Raw genomic sequence first — 25652 nt, 5'->3', positions numbered from 1 at the left:
TTCTAGGAACTGGATTTCAGGAGAGACATAACAGGAAGTGTTGTTTTTGATCATAAACCTAGTAGAACTATGTTTGACGTTTTACGTTATGTACACATATTATTCAGATAAAAGTAAAACTAGAATTTAAAGTACCTTTAGTGAAAATAAAAGAAAATCGACAGGACGCAATGGGTATTTGAAAAACCTTTGAATTTAATTTTTAAGGTTCTCTACTAAGTTTATTATCAAATGACGTAAGACTGGAGAACATTTATATTCTGCTGACCTACAAAGCACAGAAACAAAGTGGTCAGAAATATGGGGGGAAGTTCTTATTTAACATTATATTTATACAGATTCTACCTTCTCGTGTGGCTAAGCAGCAACAGAAAGCTTCCTGAGATGGTCACACTTTCTTCCTTAATTCCACGATGAATGAATGAACAGAGTGAGTGAATGAGAAAATAATAACAGTTACCACTGGACATTGACTAAGCTTGCCAGATGCTATTCTTTGCACAGGCAATCTTCAATCTTATTTGATTATCACAATAGGCCCATGAGATTGGCTTGTTGCAATCCCCATTTCACAGAGAAGACAGAGAGGCATTGCCCAAGGTCACAGAGCTAGAAAGTAGTCGACCTGGGATCTAGGCCCAAAGCCCAGCTCATCACTATTATGTTTTCCTGAATACACATACATGAATAAGAATGATTATTAAACATGGCCATACGTAGTGTTGATGACACTAGCAAGGAATTCATTCATTATGTAAAGATGCTTCTTTGTACTTTTTCAGAGCCAGAAAAAAAAATCTATCCTTAGAATGTCTTTGATTGTGACCAAAAAAGAAAGAAAGGAAGAAAGAAAGAAAGAAAAGTCAACTTCTGATAGATTATTTGGGTTTAATTTAATTAAATAGAGAAGAGAACTACAAGTGTGGGGGAGGGGCAGTTTACACAATTTTCATTGCCTAACTCAGGTAATAAATTTAAGAGATTATGAAAACATACCTCACAGGCCTAATCTGAATTTAGGAACCATCGTTTGTAAAGACATTTGTAGGACTTGGCCTGGGAGTTCTCTGTTACCACAGCAACAATTAAAAAAAAAAAACTTTAAAAAATTTTTTTTTTTTTTTTGAGAGAGAGAGAGAGCACTCAAGCAGGGCAGAGGCAGAGAGAGAGGGAGACACAAAATCTGAAACAGGCTCTAGGCTCTGAACTGTCAGCACAGAGCCCGATGTGGGGCTTGAACTCGTGAGCCTCGAGATCATGACTAGAACCAGTCAGCTCCTTAACCCACTGAGCCACCCCAGCACCCCACCACCACAACAACTGAAGGAAGACTCAATTTAAAGGAAGAATCCCCCTTGACACTTGTGGCTCCAGAGGCAAGCAATCCTGATCCTGGGGTCTCTAACCCCAACTTCTTGTCAGCTGACAAATTGTCCCTTTAATGGATAATTTATCTTAATACTGGGAAGATTGTGAGTTAAAAATAAACACGATGAAGTAAATGAAACACATAGTAGTAACACTTTTAAGCTCTCAAGTAGATTTTTGTCATATTTGGGGAAATCTGAATATATTTGATATTTAAAGTGTGTAATGTTTTTTTTTTAATTTTTAATGTTTATTTATTTTTTTAATGCTTATTTATTTTTGAGATACAGAGAGACAGAGTGCAAGTGGGGGAGGAACAGAGTGAGAGGGAAACACAGAATCCGAAGCAGGCTCCAGGCTCTGAGCTGTCAGCACAGAGCCCCATGCGGGGTTCAAACCCACCAGCCGTGAGATCATGACTTGAGCCAAAGTTGGACACTTAACCAACTGAACCACCCAGGCGCCTCCAAAATGGGTGTAATGTTAAAGAAATGTTGACATATTAGAGAATCTGACAGATCAGTCTCGGTTTTCTAATTTTTAAAAAAATTTTTTTGTAGTTTATTTATTTTTGAGACAGAGAGAAACAGAGCATGAGTGGGGGAGGGGCAGAGAGAGAGGGAGACACAGAATCTGAAACAGGCTCCAGGCCCTTAGCTGTCCACACAGAACCTGATGCGGGCCTCGAATCCACAAACCACGAGATCATGACTTGAGCCAAAGTTGGACGCTTAACCAACTGAGCCACTCAAGCGCCCCTTGTGTTTCTAATTTAAAAGGTGTAATTAAGAAATTGAGGGGAGCCTGGGTGGCTCAGTCGGTTAAGCATCCAACTTCGGCTCAGGTCATGATTTCACAGTCCATGAGTTCAAGCCCTGTGTCAGGCTCTGTGCTGACAGATTCAGATTCTGTCCCCCTCTCTCTCTGCCCCTCCCCCTGCTCCTACTCTATCTTTCTCTCAAAAATAAACACTAAAAAATTAGGGGCACCTGGGTGGCTCAGTCAATTAAGTGTCTGACTTTGGCTCAGGTCATGATCTCAATGTTGGTAGGTTCGAGCCCTGCTTCAGGCTCTGTGCTGACAGCTCAGAGCCAGGAGCCTGCTTTGAATTCTGTGTCTCCCTCTCTCTCTGCCCCTCCCCTACTCATGCTGTGTCTCCCTCTCAAAAATAAATAAACATAAAAAATTTTTTAATTAAAAAATGGGTTTTATGAGCCAATAACAGAAGCACTGTTATTATTCCCCATTCATGCTCTGTCTCTTCCTGTGTCTCAAAAACAAATGTTAAAAAAAATTTTTTAGTGGTTAAAAATAGTCAATGTTCTGTTATGTAATTTCGCCACAATAAAAAAATGATTTTAGACGCTAAAACCAGTAGGCAAAAGTTTGATGCAAAATGGAATATTTATATAGTCTCCAAGTAGCTCCCCACAAAATATTTACTAATTACAAAGGGGAAATTTTTAAGGTTCTGCTGGAGAAACGCATCCTTATGAAGTGATCCCATTAAACCACAGCAGTAATAAGATATAGCAACATGATATGCCAAGAAAAGTGCACTTCACTTCTGTGGTATTCGAGCCAGAAAGACGTACCCTCAACCTAACCACAAGAAAATGCCCACAAACCTAACCGAGAGACAATCCACCAAATACCTGAACAGTACCCATCAGGAGTATCGAGCCAAGAAAGTGAAGACCAGGAGAGTCTGAGAAACTGTCACAGATTGGAGACCCGGAGACAGGACAGCTAACGGCAATGTGCCATCTAGGATCAGATCCCAAAACAGAAAGTGATCATTAGCGGTAGCGCTGGTGAGACTTGAACAAAGGTCAGTTCAGTGACTAGTCTTGTCTCAGTGTTAATTAACTGGGTTTGACGACTGGACTCTCGGTACATAAACTAACATTAGAGGAAGCTGGGGAAGCTAACAGTGAGCTTTCTGCTGTTTTTTCTTAAGTAACGGATTTTTAAATATTGAGATATAATTCATATGCCATAAAATTCACCCTTCTAGTGTACAATTCAGTGGGTTTTAGTATATTCACAGAATTGGATAACCGTCACCACCATCTAATTCTGGGACATTTTAATCACCCCCAGAAAGCAACCCTGTTCTCATGAGCTCTCCATCCCCACCTTCCCCTAGACTCTGGTGACCACGAATCCTTCTGACTTTGGATTTGCCTCTTTAAGACATTTCAAATAGAGGAGCGCCTGGGTGGCTCAGTGGGTTAAGCGCCCGACTTCAGCTCAGGTCATGATCTCACGGTTTGTGGGTTTGAGCCCCACATCAGGCTCTGTGCTGACAGCTCAGAGCCTGGAGCCTGCTTCAGATTCTGTGTCTTCCTCTCTCTCTGATCCTTCCCTGCTCACGCTGTGTGTGTCTCTCTCTCTCAGAAATAAAAACATTAAAAAAAAAAAAGACATTTCAAATAGAATCATACAAACATATGGCTCTTATGCCAGCTTCTTACACTCAGCATAAAATATTTTCCAGATCCATCCATGCTGCAACTTCTTTGTGAATCTAAAATAATTTCAAAAGAAAATGTTTTTAAAAACTGATTTTTGGGGGTTGTGATTGTTTTTTTTTAATATTTTTATTTATTTCTAGGAGAGAGAGAGAGAGACAGCGTGAGCAGGGGAGGATCAGAGAGAGAGGGAGATACAGACTCTGAAATACGCTCCAGGCTCTGAGCTGGCAGTCAGCACAGAGCCCGATGCGGGGCTCGAACCCATGAACCGCGAGATCATGACCTAAGCGAAAGTCGGACACTTAACCGACTAAGCCACCCAGGTGCCCCGGGGGTTGTGATTGTTAGCTAAAATACATAATATCTTTTTTTTTTTTTTTTAGGTCTGTAAACGGTAGCAGCCTGGTTTCACTGTATTTATACATTTAAAATAGAAGCATGTTGGGAAGTTTAGCTTCAGTCCAGGCATCCTTGGATATTTAAGAGAATTAGAACACAATTTTGTTTATTTATTTTTAATTCTTTTAGATAGAGTGTGCACAAGCAGGAAATGAGCAGAGGGAGGGGAAGGGAGAGAATCCCAAGCAGGCTCCATGCTTAGCTCAGAGTTCACGCGGGGAAATTCCAGGACTGTGAGGTCATGACCCCAGCCAAAATCAAGAGCTTAACTTGACTGAGCCGCTCCGGCAACCACAAATACAATTTTATTTTCTCTTTTTAAGTTTATTTACTGAGTGGGGGGGAGGGGGACAGTAGAGAGAGAGGGTGAGAGAATCCCAAGCACAGAAACGATGACATCATGACCCAAAACAAAGTCGGACATTTAATCCACTGAGTCACCCAATCGCTGGCCCCCACGAATACAATTTTAAAACTTTGAGGGAACTTAGTTGCAAATAGGTATGATTATGTAAGGGAGCCCAATGTATCCAACCTCAATTTTATATACAAAAAAAAGGGTAAAGATAATACTTTTTATTTTACTCAATTTATAATCGAGTAAAAGTTTTATAATTTGAACTTAAGGGCTTAAGGAAAACTAAGTTTTAAATGTGTTACTTTAGAGGTGTCTAGGTGGCTCAGTTGGTTGGGCTTCTGACTTTGGTCCAATTCTGATCTTACCATTCATGGGTTCGAGCCCCACACCTGGGAGCTTGCTCCAGATTCAATGTCTCCCTCTCTCTCTGACCCTCCCCCACTCACACTCCATGTCTCTCTCTCTCAAAATTAAATAAGCACTTACAAAAATTGAATGTGTAACTTTAATAAAGTTGAATCATAAGTGCATCAGTTTCTTGTGGCTTTATAACATCACCACAATCTGCGTGACTTAAAGCAACAATTCATTCTCTCCCAGTTCTGTGTTTTTGTGGGTTTTTTTGAGACAAAGAAAGACCGGGCATGAGTGGGGGAGGGGCAGAGAGAAAGAGGTAGACACAGCAGGCTCCAGGCTCTGAGCTAGCTGTCAGCACAGAACCTGATGTGGGGCTCGAACCCACAAACCGTGAGATCATGACCTGAGCCGAAGTTGGACGCTTAACCGACTGACCCACCCAGGCGCCCCTCCCTCCCAGTTCTGGAGGCAAGACATTCAAAATTAATAGCACTGGACAATGTCCTTAGCAGGGCCTTGCTCCCCACTGGGACTTTCAGGAGAGCCATTCCTCATCTCTTCCAGCCAATTTCCAGGGGCTGTGGGCATTCCTGGGCTTGTGGCTGCATCATTTCAATCTTCCGAGTCAGCATCATCTAATTTCCCATCTCCTTCTCCATATCAGAACTCTCTTTGGGAGCCCCTGGGTGGCTCAGTCCATTAAGCATCCGACTCTTGATTTTAGTTCAGGTCATGATCTCACAGTTTGTGAGTTCAAGCCCTGCATCTGGCTCCTCACTGAGTTTGCCCAATCTGCTTGGGACTTGCTCCCTTTTTCTCCGCCCTTCCCTGCTTGCAAGCTCTCTGTCTCTCTCAAAATAAATAAATAAATAAACTTGAAAAACAAAACAAAACAGAACAAAACCTCTTTGCCTCTTTCTTGTGAGGATACATGTGCTTGCATTTAGGGTCTAGACGCAGATAATCCAGGATAACCGCCTTATATCAGAATGCTTAACTTAATCACATCTGCAAAGACTCTTTTCCCAAATAAAGTCAATTTACAGCTTCCAGGGATTACGATCTGGTAACATTAAGGTCCAATATCAGCCAATCACAATAATTCTTTGTTTAGTTTTATTTAGAGAGGGAAAAAAAAAGACAGGGAGCACAAGTGGGAGAGGAGCAGAGTGAGAGAATCCCAGGTAGGCTCCACACTGTCAACGCAGACTCGGGACTCGAACTCAAGAACTGTGAGATTATGATCTGAACCGAAGTGAAGAGTCAGATGCTCAACTGACTCAGCCACCCAAGTGCCCCCAACGGTCACTTATTTTTAGAAAGTAATCACTAGCAGTCTTTTTAGCGCACCAATATCACTTATGTGCATCATAAACCCAGCGACAGTTCTTTCGTACTGGAATTGTTAGTGGTATTAGTAGGCGCTGAGGCCATGGGAACCCTTAGTTCTCTCCTCTTGGTATTAAAGCTGAGCCCTCTCTATAATGGTGCTTCACTCACCTAGATTTTTAGGTATAATCTCCTCTCTAACTACACCAAGTCCTTCTTGGAAGTGGGTATCATATAGGTGTTTACATTTGAGGAGAGGTATTTGGGGGCTGGAGGAGATCCTGGACTCTGCTCCTAAACCACGAGAGGGAACAGCAAGCAGACACACTGCTCTGAGAGCCCTGAGCTAACCATTTTTTAAATGACACCAGGCCCTAAGCTAACCATTTTTTTTTTTAAGATGAGACCAGAAGCCCTTATACTTTAGTGTGCTTCAAAATCACCTAGAAGGCATTTAAAACAGATCTCCAGGGACCCCTGGTTAAGCATCCAACTTCAAACTTAGCTCACCATCTCCTGGTTCATGAGTTCGAGCCCCACCATCGGGCTCTGTGCTGATCTCTCAGAGCCTGGAGCCTGCTTCAGATTCTGTGTCTCCCTCTCTCTTTCTGCCCCTCCCCCACTCCCGCTCCATCTTTCTCTCAAAAATAAACATTTTAAAAAATAATTTAAAAAAGAATTACAAATAAAATAAAATAAAATAAAATAAAATAAAATAAAATAAAATAAAATAAAATAAAACAGATCTCCAGGCGTCACCCCCAGTTTCTGATTCAGTAAGTCTGGAGTGAAGCCCCAGAATTTGCATGTCAAACCTTTCCAGATGATGCCCCTGCTGCTGGCCCAAGGACCACAAGAGCCCTCACCTGAGAGCCACTGGTTATGGAAAAGTCAGAGAAGACAGACAAGAGGAACAGGGAGAAGGATTTTCAGAAGCCAGAGTTGCACTTGCCTTCGGAAACAGCCCCATCTCTTCCAAGGAAGGCCACCTGCACCTTCCAAGTCCTTGAGAAGAGGGACTCCCACGGGCACCCCCCCCCCCCCGGCTGGGATTCAGCTGGGGAGAAGGTCTCATACTTGGGAAAACAGAAGTTTCCTGAAATATTCACAGCTCTGCAAACCCACGACACGGAATCCCAGAATGAATGGGATTGCCAGAAGGGGTTCCCCAGAGAGAAGAGGGAGGGAGAGACCAGAGACATGGCTAATGCGGTTGTGTGTAGGGCACCACTGAGAAAACAGCTGTGGCAGAGGAAAAAATCATAAATGATGGCTGACCAGACAGGGGGCAAAAGAGAGTGTCTGGGTTCGGAGCACCTGGGTGGCATCTGACTCTTGGTTTCAGCTCAGGAAATGATCTCACAGTTCGTGAGTTTGAGCCCCACCTCAGGCTCTGCACTGCACTGCCTGCTTGGGATTCTCTCTTTCCCCCTCTATTTCTGCCCCTCCACCTCCTTGTGCACTCTCAATAAACATTTAAAAAATGAAAGTGTCTGGGTTCCCTAAAATGCAGTGCAAAACCACTGAAGTTACACACAATGTCAGGGCAGTTCGTGGATGAACAATTTTTATTTTAACTACTATGTATGTACATTCTTTTTCTAGCAATCTTCTATTTATGACAAATGTGTCTTACTTTCCATACTTTCCAAGAGAATCGATAGAATGGTTAAGAGTATAGACTTGGAGCCAGACCACCTGAGTCTGACTCTGCCACACTACTAGCTGTGCGACCTTACCTTACACAAGTGACATAACCACTCTGTGCTTCAGTTTCCTCATCTGTAACATGGGATAATAACAGAAGCTACCGTGTAGTATTTTCTTGAGGATTTAGTGACGGATTGCATGTAAAATGTTTAGAAAAGAGCCTAGGACTTAATAATGACTATATGGGTATTACCTAATATGATTTTTTTAAATTAAGTTTAAAAGTGAATAAAAAATTTTTAAATGTTTTATTTATTTTTGAGAGAGATAGCATGAGCAGGGGAGGGTCAGAGAGGGAGGGAGACACAGAATCTGAAGACGGGCTCCAGGCTCTGAGCTCTCAGCACAGAGCCCGACACGGGGCTCAAACCCACAAACCATGAGATCATGACCTGAGCCGAAGTTGGACGTTTAGCCCACTGCACCACCCAGGTGCCTCTAAAAGTGGATAAAATGTTTAAAAAGTACCTGGTAAATGACAGTACAAATGGTTTGTGCACATGGCAGGGATTGAGGGGGTCACACAAAAATGACTGAATTTGGCAAAGATTTTCACACTGTGCTCCCAGGAGCCCCAGGACTTTGGGGAAGGCCTTGGTCAGGGCTAAGCATCTCTGGCCGCCCTTCTGTATATGCTTCACCATCGGGCTTGCAAGATGTTTGAACAGTGTTCTGTGATTTAAAACCAAAGTTTACTACATGCTTAAAGGTTTAGAAGAGGAAAAAAAAAGTTTAGAAGAGAGAAAAGCTAATGGGGTATTGATTCCTTCAGTTTACTAAGAGGTTTAGCCACAAAAGGGTTAACTCCAGCTGTCGCTCCAGAGGAGGGTGGAGGTCATGGGCTGGCTGTGTGCAGCATCCAACAGCAGCTCCTGCAATGGTCTGGGGTGGGGGGTGTGAAGACACCCCGGGCCCGATGATTAAAAGGTGGTTCCCAGGAATCAAAAAGCTACCAGTGGAGGTTTGACAAGAGCGAGCAGGTTCAAGGGCTGGAGGCAAAGCCAGCAGCTGTGACCAAGGAACAGGCAAGGCCCGGGGAGTGGGAGCAGAGCCAGGCACATCTCAGCCAGGGCCGGCTAACTGTAAAACTGCCCACCCAGTTCTGAGCAGGCAGGGGAAGGGACAAAGTTTGTATTCTGACAGCCACTGTGACAGAAACAGTTTTGTCATGAATGAGCAAGCATGACAAGCTCTGGTGGGGGGGGGGGGACATGATAAGTGGGGAGGCCCCAACTCCCTAGCCCCACACACTAGTCCTCGCACACGAGCCACCCCTGTGAGAGCAGGGGCTTGCCTGGGGCGGCCTCCGGGGGCCCCATGTGGCCGCAAGTGCACAGCCACCGCTCCCTTAACCTCCTGTGTGCCGCATCCTGCGCCAAGCACTTCACTTATTATCTTAAGAGTCTTGGGGTGCTTGGGTGGCTCAGTCGGTTAAGCATCTGACTTTGGCTCAGGTCATCTCATGGTTTCTGGGTTTGAGCCCCACGTTCAGCTCTGTGCTGACAGCTCAGAGCCTGAAGCCTGCTTTGGATTCGCGGTCTCCCTCTCTCTCTGCCTCTCCCCCACTCATGCTCTGTTTCTGTCTCAATAATAAATAAACATTAAAAATTTTTTTTAAAAAAAAGTCTTTTACTTGTGAGTAAAGAAATCAACTCAAGCCAGATTAATTTAAAAAGTGGGGTGGGGGGGTTTGCACTAGGAAAATCCAGGAGTTTCTCTTGGTCCCCAGGTGTGGAAGTAGCCAGCCACAGGCAAGGCCCAGCATGGGGACTCGAGCGTCTGGGGTTATCCAACAGCTCTCAGGCTCTCCCCGTGCCTCTGCCTCATCCCTCTCCTTGCAGACGGCTTTTTCTGACACTCGGTTGATGAGGCAGGGAGAAGAGGGCCGCCCACAACCCCCATAATCCTCTGCGACAAGTCCATCCACGGAGAGAAACTAACACAGCGTCTGCCCTGCTGGGAATATGAGTGCTGGGGCCCTGCACTGACCCTGGGGAGGAGGGCGCAGCTCTCTGGAAGTGTGTGGATTTGAATCCAGTTTTGAATCCAAAGGTAAGAGGTGGTCCTCAAAGGGAGATTGGTAAGGGGACTATTTACCAAGTCCATAAAGGGACACTGTTGGGACACGGACAAAAGCCAAAGTTCTATATGAAAATAAAACTTTAATTTGCCAAGGGACCATCGCAGCAACCCCACGCACCCTGTACCCGAGTTCTGCTGGGACTGGGCAAGCGGGGCCTCCCTCCCCTCTCTCTGCAGGTAGAGGTGCTCAGCTGGGAGCACAGTCACGCTGCCGAGGCTGAGGCCATGCTCAGAGGTGGGCAGAGGGCTTGGCTGGCTCCTTTCGTCCCTCACCAGCGATGGGCCGGTGTCGCTCCTCCCAGATGGTGAGGCCGTCACAGGAGCAGATCTGCTTGGGGTTCTGGAAAAGGCCAGCGGAGCGTGCAATGATGCCACAGGCCAACCTGAGGGAGAATGTGTGGTCAGGAGCGGGCACTGGAAACCGGTCTGGTCTCCCCCCGGTTGGGGGGGGGCTGCCCGTGCACCGCTGGCCTCCTGCTGGGGGTGGCATCGTCACTCACCTCTCTCCCGAGTTCCCTGTGATCTTGGATAAGGGATGGCCGCCCCGGCCCAGGTCGTCTTCTCCCTCGTCGATGACCAGGCTTCGGCCAATCACATCCCACACCTTTGAGGGCAGATAAGAGCCTCAGACAGCGGGCCTGGTGGGAAAGGTCCCCACCTTCTTCTCCACCTCACCTTCAGCTGCTCATCCTCCATCCTGAAGACAGCTCGGCCATCAGTGTCAGCGTGGACGTTCCCCAGGTCTCCTCGGTGCTGCGGTGGGATATGGGGGTGAGGAGAGGGGGACAGGGGGCACAGCAGCCAGCTTCCAGCTTCCCACTACCTGATTCCCCTTCCCTAAAAGTACCAGTGTCCTCCTCTGGGTGCAGTCTGGTAAGATACGGGATGGCCCAGGACACAAGGATGGCAACCAGATGCTCCCTCCCTGGGACTGAAATCCTGGCCAGCGGCCCCCTTCCTAGGAAGTCATGCGCACTGGACCAGACTGCTTCTTCTACGAGGCTGTCACCCTCCCTGCAACCCAACCTCAAAAGCTGGCCTGGTTCCCGCTTCTTTGCAAGCCCAGTTCTCCAGCCTCTTGTGGACTCCAAGCCCTTGGCGGGCTGCATGCAATTCCCCAGGGCTTAAGCTGGCCAGGTTTGGCTTCCTGACCACAGGAGGCAGCCAGCACCGTTCCCCAAATCCCAGCCTCCAGGAACACAGAGAAGAAACACAGGGAGCAAGGAGCCTGACCTGCCCTCCCCCAGAAGTTGGCTCTGCCTACCTTTTCCCTTGGAAGGTAATAAAAAATGTCCTAACACATATACCAAGCACTTCCTCCATCAGACAGTTTGCTGGCGTGCTGTAGCGTGCACATGCTGCCCTCACCCTCAAAGAGCTCGAAGCATGGCAGGGAGACAGACGTCGAACAGACTAGCAATTATGAAACACAGTGTTAGTACAGCAGTGAGCAGGTTTTCAGGTGACTGGACCTTACTGGTAAATCACGGAGGCCCACGTCTGTGCAAATAAATGTGTCCCCAACCGGACACGGTAGGCAGGAGCAAGTGCTTGTGCCAGTGTGGGCTGGTGCACGTGGCTTTGTTGTGAAGAATGGTGACAGAGCAGGTCACTGGGGGACAGGGCTGACAAGCAGCAGGAAGCGCCACTTTTGCTTTATCTCGTTTTCCAGGGAGACATCTGCTTACACCGGGCACTTTTTTTTGTTATCCTGCATTGGCGGGCCTTTATAGTAGAAAGATCAAGGAAGGGGAGGTGATACGGAGCCTTGAGGAGCATCTTCAGGACTAGGCTGAGAGAGCAAGCGGCCTGGCAGTGCCCTTCAGGAGGCATGCCCCAGCAGCATGGCCTGCTCCTGCCCCTGCCCTTGGGCAAGTGGAACCGGGCCCCAGGGCCTTGAATGTCATACCAAGCTGCCTGGCAGGGCCTATGCCCTTAGGTACTGGGGAGCCAAAAAGGACTTTGGACAGGGGTATGGGAAGCAGCCTCTAGCACAGCGCGGGAAAAGCAAGGATTGCAGGCAGGCGGGAGAAGGGAAGGCAGCTTGAGGACCAGTTAGGAGAGGTGCAAAGGGACAGCCGGGCTCTGGTGTAAATCCCCACACGGAATTCACTTCCAGCTGGGCAAAAGCAGATGCAGAAATCCAAAAGGGACTTATCAGTCATCATGGCAGCCTTGGCAGCCCAGCTCTGGCTCAAGTCTTCCCCTCTCTCTATCAAGGACCTGCGGACAGTAGAGCAGCTGGGCCCAGCCCCTTTTCACCCCCTGCCCTGAGGAGGCCTGGCCTACAGCAGAGCCACAAGGGGGGGTCTCTCACCCTTCCGGCCTCCACTTCCTAAGAGACACAGTGCTGCCAGTTCCCAAATGCTCCCCGCTGGCTCTGCCTACAGAGTGTCCCCCAACCCCGCCAGCTGGGCCTCACATTCCCACTCTGTTCTTCACCTGCTTAACTCCTGCATAGCACCTTGCAAGGCTCGAGGGGGACAACAGCCTCTAAGATGCATCCCTGTACTGACATCCCTGTGGGTTCCTCCACTGCGCGTGCGCTGGACCAACATCACTTACTAGGCTAGGTTACAAAAAAGAGAACGGCTCCTTCTTGGACGCCCTCTTGCGCTTACTCGCTCTGGGGGAAGCCCGGCTGCCGACTTGTGAGCTGCCCTAGGAAAAGGCCCACGTGGCAAAGGACTGATGTCTCTGGCCAACAGCCAGGGAGGACCTGAGGCCGGCCAATGACATGAGCCTTGAGATGACTGCAGCCCTAGCCAATACCTTGGTTATAGTCACCCTAAGCCAGAGGCCCCCAGTTAAGCTGTACCCATGTTCCTGCCCCAAAACGGAGATGATGAATGCTTGCTGTTTTAAACCCCCAGGGTGGGAATGATTTGATTCACAGTGATAGATCACTGCTACGCTGAGCGCGAACACAGCGCCGCGCAGTGGACCCGACAGAGACGCTTCTGCAGCTTCCCAGGGCAAAAGGGAAAGGAGTCAAACTTTTCAGCACCGGAAATGTAACAGAGGTGTCAAAAATCCAAGAAATCAGGTACATGAATTAAGAAACATGTACAGTAGCTTCATTTGGTTTGTGGCAGAAGGCTGCAAACCTTCACCAGAGAGAAATTACAAATCAAGGAAGCCTGTGAGCCCGGGGAGGGTGTAAAGAGGGGCTGCCAGTTCCCAGGATAGGGACCAGGCCCCGGCCCCAGAGCCTGCCCTGGTACTGAATCTCCAAGTGCAGAGGGAATACATACCCCAGAAGTGAAGGAGATGTGACCAGGCATTAGGAAACATTAAATTCCTGAGTGAGGGCAATCATCAAGTGGATGACACCCAGGACAAAGGTTTAATTCAGTCTTTACCATCTTCTCTAACATTCACTTATCTCCACATAAAGGAGAAAAAGCTGCCCTTCCTCAGTTCTCAGACCTTGCAGGCCAGAACCCAGCAGGACTCCACTTAATTTATTTGGCTTACAATGGTCATTTTTACAATGACCTTGCTCTTAGGGCTACAAGTACTGATTTTCTATTCTCTGTGGCAGTATCAGGTTTCTTTTAAAAATAAATCGGCCTTAATTACATGAAATGATGTCTTGACTTGCTTCAAAAGAATGGTGGAGAAAGGCTGGAGGTGTAGATGAAAAACGACTGGCCAGGAGGCGCCTGGGTGGCTCAGTCGGTTGTGCGTCAGACTTTGGCTCAGGTCATGATCTCAGTTTGTGAGTCTGAGTCCCACGTCGGGCTCTGTGCTGACAGCTCAGAGCCTGGAGCCTGCTTTGGATTCTGTGTCTCCCTTGCTCTCTGCCCCTCCTCCAGTTGTGCGCATGCACTCTCGCTCTCTCCCTCCCAAAAATAAACATTTAGAAAAAAAAACAACAACAAGACTGGCCATGAGTTGGTCACTCTTGAAACTGGGTGATGGGGACATGGGAGTTTGGGACAAGTTTCTCTCCTTTGGAATGTTTGAAAGTTTCCGTGATAGATTATAGCATTAAAAACAACCAAATTTACCTGAGGGAAAAAAACGGCGTTAACTTACAGGAAAATGTGGAATAACTAACAGAACAAGTAATACTCAGATAAGCAAAAACCAAGGCAGCATGCAGCTCACTGCCGACGAGCAACAATTCTCTGGTGAAAAATGAAAACTCCAGGCTGGGGGTCACACCATCAGGAATGGCCTTTTTCATTCGGGCAAAACCTTCAACTTCCACGCCTTTAGCTTTCCAGGAAGCTTTCTCCCACCTCCCATGCCCTCAGGTTCAGGCCGGATCAGGTTTTTGCTCTGGGTTCCTGGGGCTTCCCACAGGTTCCCTCAAGGGTCATCTCACTGCCCTGCAACCACGGGGTCATTGAGGGTCTCCCTCACCAGACTGTGAGCTCCTGGGGGGCAGGCCTCAACCACAGAGAGGGTCAATGTTTCTAAACGGAAGGAAGTAAAGTGAAGGGATCCCACCAAAAAGGAATCATACGCTAAGGCCCTGGGAGCAGCCTGCCCTGCCTGAGGCCTCGGGCCCTCCGGCAGCCTAAGCCTCACCCAGATGGACACTTACCCGGTCAGAGTCCTCAGGGCCCCCATGAGATGCTCCATCAGGGTTAAAGTGGTCCCCGCAGCTAAGAAGGAAAGGTAGCAGGTGGGCGGCAAAACAGTGGCTCGCAGCCCAGGCGATCCATCCTCTCTATTTCACTCACTCACTCACTCACTCACTCACCAAACAGGCTCACTCTGTAACAGGCTCTGGGTTGAGGGCACTGAGAGGAATCAGATGTGGGTCCTGCCCTCAATAAACTTTTTGGGGAGACACAGATGAGTAAGCAACTAATTGCATCACAGCATGATGAACACCACGACATAGCGACCTGCCCTTCTGTGTCGAGCAGAAGTTACTTCCTTCTCAGAGGCAGTAAGGTGGCTATGAGCAGGAACATCAAGGTTCAAATCCCACTCTACCATGTACATGCCCTGGGGCCTCTGACTGAGCCTCCATTTCCTCATCTGTACACTGGGTCTGTGTATATATGCCTTATAGTACTTGCGAGGAACGAGCGTGAAAGCATGTGTAGATGGCTGAATACAGCCTCTGCCATGGTGGGTGCACAGCTGGGGAAACGAAGATGTCACTGGGGAAGTTACAGGGGACTTACCTGCTGCAGTTCCCTGTGAGGTCCCCAAACTGATGGACGTGGAGTCCATGCGGCCCGGGCACCAGGCCATCAATGGTCCCCTCGATGAGGCAGCGCTCAGGGGTCAGCTGTAGAAAGCGCACCACCCCTTGCACAGGGCCAGGCCCCTCCAGAATGGCAACTGCTGCCCCCAGATTTTCTGCAAGGTAGCAGACACCCAGGCTGGCTCGTCACCTCCACCGCACACCTTCATCAGCTCAGAAAGGGCAAGGAGGGAGCCCCACATACCTTGCATGCCTTCCCCAAAGCCGCTTGAACCCCAAACTCCCAAATCCTACGGTTTAGATGTACACCAGCTCCAGGCCCCCTCCCTCCCAGGGAAGCCAAGGCCGGGGCCCTAGCAGCTACTCACGCAATAAGCCACTGCCCATGCCCTTGAGCACTGCCTGCCGCCCTGTGCCTTCTAAAAGGGCCTGCACCTCCTGGCTGGGCAGGGTGGTCTGCACCAGGACCATCTGGTTCTCCAACTGCACCTCCACACTCTGGACACCTGGGAAGAGAGAGGGGGGAGAGGGCAGCAGAGGGCTGACACCCTGTGGTAATTCCCCATTCTCATCTTCAACCTTCCCATGGCTGGAGGTAAGCTCAGAAGCTGCCTGCTGGCTCTGAAAGGGCCTCAACCTCTGAGTCTGTGGCTTTATAAATAAAGTGGGATAAAGCAACCTTACCCCCAGGATTCTTGTGTGTCCTTGTTACATGCCAGGAGTTATTTATAACTTAAGATAGGTAATTATTTAAGATGTTTTTATAAAAGTGGGCCATCAGTATGTCATTATTTATGATAGACCGAAGGAGAAAACAACCCACATGGCCATCAACTGACGAATAGATAAAGAAAATGTGCAGCCGTCATCTCACGGTTCGTGGGTTCAAGCCCCACATCAGGCTCACTTCTGTCAGCATGGAGCCTGCTTCGGATCCTCTGTCTCCCCCTTTCTCTCTGTCCCTCCCCCACTGATACTATCTCAAAAATAAATATTAAAAAAAAGAAAAGAAAATGTGCATCCATACAATGGAATTTTTCTCAACCATAAAGAGATAAAAAGGAATCAAAGGGCTGATTAATGCTACCACAGCGATGCACCCAGAAAATATCATATTGAGAACCAGTCACAGCAGACCACATATTACATGTACCATTATGGACAAAACATCAAAAATAGGGAAACCTGTAGCAACAATAGACTAGGGGCCGGGGGCTAGGGGGCCAAAGGGTATGATTCCTTCATAATGGGATGAAATGTACAGTCGATAGTGGTGATGGCTGCACAACTCTAAACATATTAAAAACCACTGAATTGTATACTTAAAATGGGTGTATTTTACGATATTTGAATTATGTCAACAAAACTGCCGCACACATCAAAAGAGGGGGCTGGGCGGTTAAGTGTCAGTCTCACTCTGCACTGACAGCAGGGAGCCTGCTTGGGATTCTCTCTCTCCTTCTCACTCTGCCCCTCCCCTGCTCCTGCTCTCTTCCCCTCTCAAAATAGATTAATTTAAAAAGTAGGGGGGCTGGGGCACCTGGGTGGCTTAGTGGGTTGAGTGTCCAACTCTTGATTTTGGATGAGGTCATGATCCCAGGGTCAAGAGATTGAGCCCTGAGTTGGGCTCTGTCCTGAGAGTAGAGCCTGCTTGATATTCTCTTTCTCTCTCTCTGCCCCTCCCCACTGTGTGCACATGTGCTCTAAAATAAAATAAAATAAAATAAAATAAAATAAAATAAAAGGGGGGTGCTATCACCATCATGATGAGAGCTAACATTTCCACACATGCACTGTGGGCTTTTTTATACTTTACCCATATTAGCTCATTTGATACTCATGTAACCCTGTGAGGTGGGCACTGTTATCCCTATATACTGATGAGAAGACTGCACAGAGAGACTGAAGAACCTTGCCTGAATGCACAGGGTGGTAAATCGAGGAACTGGAATTCATCTCAGGCAACCTTGCTTTGGAACCCTGCCCAGACACCGCGCTCACCCTGAGAAGCAGTCCCTCCTCTGTCCTCACGCAGGAGCTCCCTTCCCCCCAGTAACTCCCGCTGCACCGCTTACAATCCCCCTGAGAGTGCAGCTCTGTGTGGTCCACGGGGGTCAGGTCCCAAAGTCAGTGTGTCTCCAGTGCCCTCCAAACCCCTGAAGTCACCCTGTGTGCACACAGACTGCGGGATGATTGACACGCACCCAGCTCTGAGGACCACTGAGCCGACTCAAAGAAGGAAGAGAAGGGGCTTCTCTTTCATTCAGATATTCGGGACTCCCAAGCCTTTTAAGAGAGCTCTCAAACCCTCAGGCAGCGCACAGGTGATGGGTTGGGAACTAGAATGCCGCTTTCACCTGCAGGATGTCCACCATTCTGCTTTCTTCTTAGTAAATGTGTCCGTGGCTCTGCAGGGTGAAGCCCAGGGGAGCCGTGGGCCGTCCAGAAGACAAAGGTTAAATAAGCCGTCTCACCCTGTTGAGCTGGTGCCCCGTGAACTGAAAGCTACACAGACTACTGGTTTTCCCTTCATCTTTGGTTTCCCTCCTCCGTATTCTCTGAACAGGTGTGTGTGGGGCACGGAGGAGGCCAGGGTCAGGAAAAGCACTGGACTGGGGCGCCTGGGTGGCTTAGTCGGTTAAGCGTCCGACTTTCGCTTAGGTCATGATCTCGTGGTTCATGGGTTCGAGCCCCGTGTCAGGCTCTGTGCTGACTGCCAGCTCAGAGCCTGGAGCCTGTTTCAGTCTGTGACTCCCTCTCTCTCTGACCCTCCCCTGCTCACGCTGTCTCTCTCTCTCTGTCTCCTAGAAATAAATAAACATTTAAAAAAAATTTTTTTTTTAATTTTAAAAAAAAGGAAAAGCACTGGACTTTGTCTTCAGGGAGCTCACAGGCTGTGGCAGGAGCCAGACTCCGTGTGGATTAACCATCAGGCAGAGATGGGAGTAACAGCCCAGGGCACAAAACTGGGAAAGGCTATTAGGGGGAGGGAGCACCCAAGAGACAGGAATCTCTCTCACGGGCTTGTGTCTTCAGATCCCCTGCAGCAGCCGCGACACGGCTGGGGGAGCGGGGGAGGGGCAGAATTTGCCAGACATCAGACAAACACACCGCACGGACACACGCTTCCCCTCTCCTGCAAGTGCAGGGTGACTGTGAGAACACCCTCCAAATTACCAAACTGGCCTTCACTTCAAACAAAATTTTATCCTGAGCCACCAGGTAGCCTCTGAAGTGCTGGGAGCTCTGGGTCCCCCCAGAGATGCCCTGGGGTGCCAATGGCTGCAAAGTGGGTGCACGGAGGGTAACGGGAGAATGTTTGTGGTCTGACTCCAGGGTACACCAAGAGCTGTGCTCTGTCTTACACACATCAGGATGATGACACTGTCCGCCTCTGGCAGGTGAGGAGACGAGGCCAGGGGGTGACTCAACTGGCCTGGAAGGCAGCCTGTCCAACCCCAAAGCTGATGTTTGGTCCCCTCGCCCCACCAGAAGTAGGACTGAGCCCCAAAGGCTGACGTTCTGAGGCTCCGGGGGCTCAGATAAGCACAGTGTGAGAAACTTTGTGTATTTTCCTTCTTTGACAAGCATACACTGGGCACCTGCCACATGCCATGTTCCAGGCAGTGCAAACAGAGCACGGAACGAGTCAGGTCACAACTCTGATCCTTGAAATGGCATGGGTTCCAGTGCAGGGATACAACTGTCAAATATGCACACACAACAGAGTTTCAGAGAGTGAAAAGTGTGATCAGTGAAACAGGTGTTAGGGAACAATTCGGGGGCAAGCCACTTACGCTGGTCAAGGAAGGTCTCCGTGAACCTCTAAGTGAAGGCCTGAATGTAGTCAGGCAAGGGTATTCCAACAGAGGGAACAACATGGGCAAAGACCCTGAGGCAGGAATGACCTTGATATGTTGTAACAAGAGAGGAAAGCCAGCGTGGCTAGAGCTGAGAGTAAAGAGAGAGTTAGAGGGCCGCTGGGGTGGCTCAGCTGGTTAAGCATCTGATTCTTGATTTTGGCTCAGGTCATGATCTCAGGGTCATGAGATCTAGTCCTGCTTCAGGCTCCATATGGGGCGTGGAACCTGCTTAAGATTCTCTCTCCCTCTGCTTCTTCCCCACTCATGCATATTCTCTCTCTCTAAAAAAAATTTTAAATAAATAAGAGAATAACTAGATATGAAGCTGTAAGTGAAGACCAGTCAAACAAGGCCCAAAAGGAAAGAATCTGGATTTTAATTTTAATGCAATGGGAGGCCACTGGGAGAAGCCACAGTGTATAGTGGTTGAGAACGTGGACTCTGGAGCCTGGATTCTGAGCCTGCCACATACTAGATGTGTGGCCTTAGACAAGTTACTCAACCTTTCTGTTGAGTTTTCTACTCAGTTTCTTCATCTGCAAATGGAGATAATACCACTACCTTCTTCAGAGAAATATTAAAGGTCTAAAGGAGCAGTGCTTGGCCCATGGGACATTCTCAAACATTATTACTTCTAGAGGATTTTAAGCAGGACAGCGATATCATCCAAGGCACAATTTTTAAAAATCACCTTGGCTTTTGTATGGGAAAGCTATTGGAGTGGGCAACAGAGGCAACAAGGAGCCCAAAGATGAGGTTCCTGTGTCGTTCAGAGAAAGGTAAAATGACTTGGATCGTTATTAAGGCCAAAGTATGGAAAAAAGAGAAGCTCACTTCTGAACATATTTTAGATATACAGCAGACAAGGCTTTCTGATGGACTGGCTTCCATGCAGGTAGGTCTTCTGGGGTCTCCTAAGAGCTGATTCTCTGCTTCTCAAGTGGGAGGGCCCCAGTGAGAAGTTCCCTGTGATATGCACCTCCTCAACTCCTGACCTTGGTCTGAACCAAGGTTGGCTCCCTAGCTGAGCAAGATTCAGTGCAGCTGGTGCAGAGTGCGGCCAGGCCAGGCCTTGTTTAGCTCAAACCCTAGCTCAAAGCCTAGTAAGAGAGAAAACATAAAACCACAAAGAACTCTAGGATGTGTGACAAGGGTTCAAGGAAGTGAGCCTTGGGCCTGGAGCTTCTCCCACTTATTTCCTAGAAGAGCAGAACCCTCTTCTCCAAAGCCCCAGGCCTCCAGGAGAGAGCAAATCTCTTTCTCTCTCTGTTTCAATATCTGTCCCCAAATGCCTCTGCCCAATCAGACTCCCACCTGTAAGCCTATCCTCTCACAATTTCTAAGATTTAGTGAGCTCTCACTCCATGCCAAAGATTTTTTTAAAGTGCTTTACGTGTATTAACTTATTCTTCATGACAGTCCTGAAGAGTAGTTTCCATTATGCCTGTTTAAATGCTGAAGAAACAGACCCAGGTAGTAACATGCATGAAGTCTAAGTGCCGTTCAGTGGCAAAGAGGGGAATCTGGCCATAAACAGTCTGACCCTAGAGCACATACTACAACCTACTGCTGTTGCCCTATACAGGCCAAGCGCCACCACGCCCTAGCTTCAGAACCCATCTCCTCTCCTCCCAGAACTGCTCTCTTCCATGAGCAATGCTTGCATGCTCGTTACCTGAGGGGAGACTGTCTGAAACATTTGCCAACACTTCTCCCTAGAAAGCCCCACAGTGTCTCCATACCTGCTGAAAGACTGGATGAACATTTAACAGAATCAAAGGAAAGCAGTTCCCAGGGTCATGCTGGTGGCTTTGCCCTCTCAGATATTTCTGATTGTGCAAGGTCACCTCCAGACCAGTTAACTGGCTTGGAAGAATCAGGAGCTGCCTAGCATGGAACATGGCCAAGGCTACCGTTTGCTTTGTCAAGATTATGTTGTTGGGCAAGCAAGAGCTGCCTGTTATCCAGGGAACGCCCTCTGTAGGTGGGGCTATCTATCCTCAGCCTAGCTCCTCATTCTCTGGGCACCTGAGATGTGCGATACCACTGTGTCAGAGCCAGTAGAGGGCTCTGGCAGGGCCGGCTTCAGATCCCACTCTAGGCTCTGACTGTGTCTCCATATGACTGAGAATATTCCTTCCGGGTGCGCCTGGGTGGCTCAGTGGTTAAGCGTCGGACTTCGGCTCAGGTCACGATCTCGTGGTTCCTGAGTTTGAGCCCCGCGTCGGACTCTGTGCCGACAGCTCAGGGCCTGGAGCCTCATTCTGGTTCTGTCTCCCTCTCTCTCTGCCCCTCCCATGCTCATGCTCTGTCTCTCAATAATAAATAAAAACGTTTAAAAACATTTTTTTAAGAAAAAGAGAATAGTCAATTCTCAATTGAATTTTCTGGGTCTCAATTTCTACACCTGTAAATGGGAGTAGGGTTGGTCTAAGAGACTTGCCGGCTCCTTCTAGAGGCATCAAGACTGTCCGCGGTTTTTCTGGCTCTTACCTGCCACCCCTTGTAGGGACGTGCGCACCGCGTCCACGCAGCTCTCACAAGTCATCTGCACCGCGAACTCCAGCTGCAAGGGCGGCAGGGACGGGCTGAGGAGAGTTGGGGACCCCTCCTGCGTGACCCTGTTTCACTCCCTCCCCTCTGGGCGCCCTGAAGGCCTAGGAAAACGTCCTCACGTGAGCCCTCCTCAAGCGCCCTCATTTTCAGTCACGATCATTCCAAGGCCAATACCCCAACCATCCAACGTCAACGCCAAGAGCCCCAGCGGTTTTCCGGGGAGGCCCCAGGCCCCGCCCCAGGTGCCTCCTCCTTCCCTTCTTCCTGCGTTAACCCTGGGGGCCGAGGCTCTCTGCCCAGAGAGGCTCCCACACGAGGCCTCGACCCTCACCGTGCAGGCAGTCCCGCGGTCCCCAGGGTCCGAAGCCATCCCAGGCACCTGCCAGAAGACCTAAAGCGCTCGAGGGTTTAGGTGCAAACCTCCAACTGCGTCACAGAGAGGCGGGCCTCGGAAGCCACGCTTTGCCCCGCCTCCGGTTGCGCGCGCACGTAATCCCCGCCCCCTTCACAGAGCGCTTTGGCAAGCTCTGACTGCGCAGGCGCACTCGGGCCCTCCGCCCGCCCCCTGGTTGCCTTAGTAACCTCTTGGCCTCTTGTGGCCGGACCTCCTGCGTCGCCAGCGCAAAAATGGAGCCCTATAAGCCCGAGCCCGAGCTCCAGCGATTTTACCACCGGTTGCTGAGCCCGCTGTCTCTCTTCCCCGGCAAGGCGACATCCCCAAAATCTCAGAAGAGCCTCCCGCCCGAGGTCCCGATGCTGCTGCCCTTGCCGGTCTCACGGCTGACGGTGGAGTCTCTGTGCCGCCAGGTGGCGGAGCGGCTGGCCAATAGTGGCCTGGCTGTGCGCGTGCCTACCGAAGGCCGGCTCCGTTTCACTCAGGTCATTCTGGACGAGCTGAAGTGCAGCTGGCAGGAGCCTCCCGCCGAACCTAGTCTGAACCATTTGAACAACCAGAGACTGCGGAAGCGGCTCCTGGTGTACGTGCTGCTCAGCAGCGAGCAGCTCTTCTTACACTACTTGAACCTGCTGAAGACCATGTCCACCCCCGCAAGTGTCTTCACTGAATCAGCCACGCTCACCCGTTTGACCGCCAGCCTCGCCAGGGACTGCACAATCTTTCTTACCAGCCCTGAGGTCTATCGTTGCCTGTTCGCCGACTTCCACACCCTGCTGAAGGTAGAGCAGGCCCACCGTGGCGTGCACAAGCTGCATGCGGCAGGCCCGACCGGGGCTTACAAGCTTTTCCCTAACCCATGGCTTCAGAGCAGCAGCTTCACCCAAGTACCTTCCTGCACCCTCAACCTGAACTATCTCATCCAACTCAGCCGCCCGCAGGAGTTTCTCAGTGAGCCTGAGCCAGATCCAGTGAAGGAACTGAAGTCCATCCCCCAACTGAAAAAGAAGAAGAAGAAAAAGAAGCCTCTCCAATGGCTGTCCTCCATGCAGAAGAAGAGAGAAATCGACTTCAGTTCCACACAGATTGTGTCACCGCCCAAGTACTCTGTGACTCCCACCGATGGGGCTCCCCCTACCTCCCACTTGCCCCTCTACTCCCAATTCCGAGACTGGCCCCTGTGGAGGGGTCAGTCCATGCCCTCTCTGCGGGAGGGCTGGAAGCTAGCAGATGAATTGGGCCTTCCTCCACTCCCCCCTCGCCCCTTAACCCCGCTGGTCCTGGCTCCAGAGAGCAAACCAGAACTGGCAGGGGACACAGTGGCTGAGGACCTGAAGCGGATGATAAATAACATGAAATTGAAGAGGACTCAGTACTCATCACTGGACACAGGCCTGCCCCCACTCCTAGGGGCCCTGACGTGCCGCCCAGCTGCAGCAAATCGCTTGGAGGAACTGCAGAGAATGTTGAAGAGCCTCGAAGAGGAAGAAGCCGCTGGGCAGTGGGGCCTCCAGTGTCCCAAATCTCTTCCACTTCAACCACAGCCGGTAACTGTTAATTTGAAGCTAGGAAATCAGGTTGTGGTCCAGGCAGCTGCTGTGCAGGTCTCTGAGAGAAACTTTTTGGACTCCTTCCATGTTGATGGGGCCGGAGTTCTATACAATCACCTGGCTGGTGAACTAGAACCCAAACTTATTGAGGCAATGGATATTGGTTACTTTGTTGGCAATAACATCAGGGAGGTCTACAAGGAGTTGATGGGCCGTGTCTCTCTTGATCACTTCTCTTTTGACCAGGGACCCCTCATCGAGCCTGCAGCCAATAAAGACTTGTCCACCTACCTGTCCTCAGCCTTTCTACATCAAGAAAAAGAGTATCGCATCATCAATCCCAAGTTAGCTGGACTTTATTCCCAGGGAGCAAATGTTTTACAATCCAGCTCTGATAGGCTGTCCATATCACTCCAAGCAAGCAAAGGCTGGGAGAAGTGGTCAAACAAAGCCTCCTGGATGAACTGGCGGAAAACCACCTTGTCTGTGAGTGACTACTTCAAGTACCTCACCAGCCAGGAGACAGACTTCCTCCATGTCATCTTCCAAATGTATGAAAAGGATGTCCCCGTGGAGGTCATAGCCCCTGTCAAAGAGCCCTTAAAGATTCGGCGCCCACCTCCCTTGCAGGAAGATGAAGAGCCAGACTTTGTGCCAGGAGAGTGGGATTGGAACACAGTGCTGGGGCACAGGCTAGGAACTAAGAGGAGCAGCCCCCTAGGAGAAACCTATAAAATCCTGAATCTGCAGAAGCGTCTGGAGCGGCTGTGGTCCGTGCTTGAGGTCCCCAACAAGGATCGGCTGGACATGGCCATCAAGTACAGCACCAACACTCGTCTGAGGCAGCTGCCTTCATTGGTGAGTGCCTGGGAGCAAGCCCTGAAGCCCATTCAGCTGCGGGAAGTGTTGATGGGGAAACTGGAATGGTTTGAGCGACAAGCCTCTGACCCCAACCGCTTCTTCCAAAAGACTGACATGGGCCTGAGTCGCTTCCTGGAGGAGAATCAGTTCCGTAACCACCTACACAGAAAGATCGATCTAGTGCAGACCCCTTTGGCCTCCCTCCTGGAGGAGATTGAGTCAGTCTTTGGTGAGCCAGTGACCTTCAAGGGGCGGCGATACCTGGACAAGATGAAGCATGACAAGGTGGAGATGCTCTATTGGCTACAACAGCGGAGACGGGTCCACCACCTGGCCCAGGCTCAGAAGGCCTCCCACCAGCCAAGGCTGTTCCAGAAGCTCAGCAGCCAGCCTTTAATAGCTCCTGGGAATACCCCCATTATTCTCTGACAAGGCCAAGTGCCCTCAAACCCCTCCCTCATCCCCAAGCATCCAGCAGATCCTCCAGACCCCTTGGCTGCTTTAGAAGACGAGATATCTAGGGGTGCAGGATTCAGGAACATTGTAGTTCCAACTATCCAGGGACTGAGATTAATACTTTATATTGACGTGAGGTTCTCATGAAGCATCCCCAAGCCCAGAAGCCCAGTATTCCCATTTATTTCAAGCCATGCACAATAGAGGCAAAATCTCATATATCAAAAGAACTGAGACCATCCCTTGGGTTCATTGTAATAGGAAATGGCAGAGAGAAGCGAACCTTCGCCTTTGGAACACCTCCACTTAGCATTTGTCATACTACATTAAATTGGCTGATTAGAGTCTTAAGAGGTTCTATGGCATGATGCTTAAGAGCATGCTTAAGGGTATCAGGGTGGCTCAGTCAGTTAAACATCTGACTCTTGATTTCAGGTAATGATCTCACCGTTTAAGAGCTCGAGCCCCACATAAGGCTCTGTGCTGACTGCCTGGAGCCTGCTTGAGATTCTCTCTCTCCTTCTCTCTCAGCCTCTCCCCTGCTCGCGTGCACGCTCTCTCTCAAAAATAAATGAATAACCATTAAGAAAATAATAAAAGAGCTAGGGCTCTGGAGTGGGAAGTATGGATTTTAAATTCTGGCTTTGTGACCTCAGCCAAATTGCCTAACTCCTCTCTACCTGACGATCATATGTCAGATAAAGTAAAGCTTGTTACTTCCA

At 49.3% G+C, this 25652-nt stretch overlaps 2 protein-coding genes across 3 annotated transcripts; one reads left to right on the top strand and one right to left on the bottom strand.

The window, feature by feature from the left end:
* Positions 1-10140: 10140 nt before the first annotated feature.
* CCS (copper chaperone for superoxide dismutase) lies at positions 10141-22120 on the bottom strand. 2 transcript variants are annotated; one of them, XM_039244848.1, is made up of 8 exons: positions 22001-22120; positions 21607-21679; positions 15619-15756; positions 15228-15405; positions 14636-14696; positions 10756-10833; positions 10581-10684; positions 10141-10463 (listed from the first exon to the last, which is right to left on the bottom strand). In XM_039244848.1, the coding sequence occupies exons 1-8, from the start codon at positions 22037-22039 to the stop codon at positions 10310-10312; spliced, it is 825 nt and encodes a 274-aa protein (XP_039100779.1). In that variant the 5' UTR covers positions 22040-22120; the 3' UTR covers positions 10141-10309. The 2 variants fall into 2 exon arrangements, with proteins under 2 accessions (XP_039100779.1, XP_039100780.1); XM_039244849.1 differs by lacking the exon at positions 22001-22120 and adding an exon at positions 20093-20213.
* A 167-nt stretch (positions 22121-22287) lies between these two features.
* On the top strand, positions 22288-25281 carry CCDC87 (coiled-coil domain containing 87). The gene is given in 2 exon segments (XM_039244870.1): positions 22288-24846; positions 24848-25281. Coding segments are annotated over 2 exon segments (2574 nt in total). The 5' UTR covers positions 22288-22296; the 3' UTR covers positions 24872-25281.
* The last annotated feature ends 371 nt before the right edge of the window (positions 25282-25652 follow it).

The sequence above is a fragment of the Hyaena hyaena genome, unplaced genomic scaffold (assembly GCF_003009895.1).
Source record: "Hyaena hyaena isolate Hyena2069 unplaced genomic scaffold, ASM300989v1 scaffold_248, whole genome shotgun sequence".
NCBI lineage: Eukaryota > Metazoa > Chordata > Mammalia > Carnivora > Hyaenidae > Hyaena > Hyaena hyaena.
The sequence above is the reverse complement of the archived record's forward strand: the minus strand, read 5'-3'. Positions and strand labels throughout refer to the sequence as shown.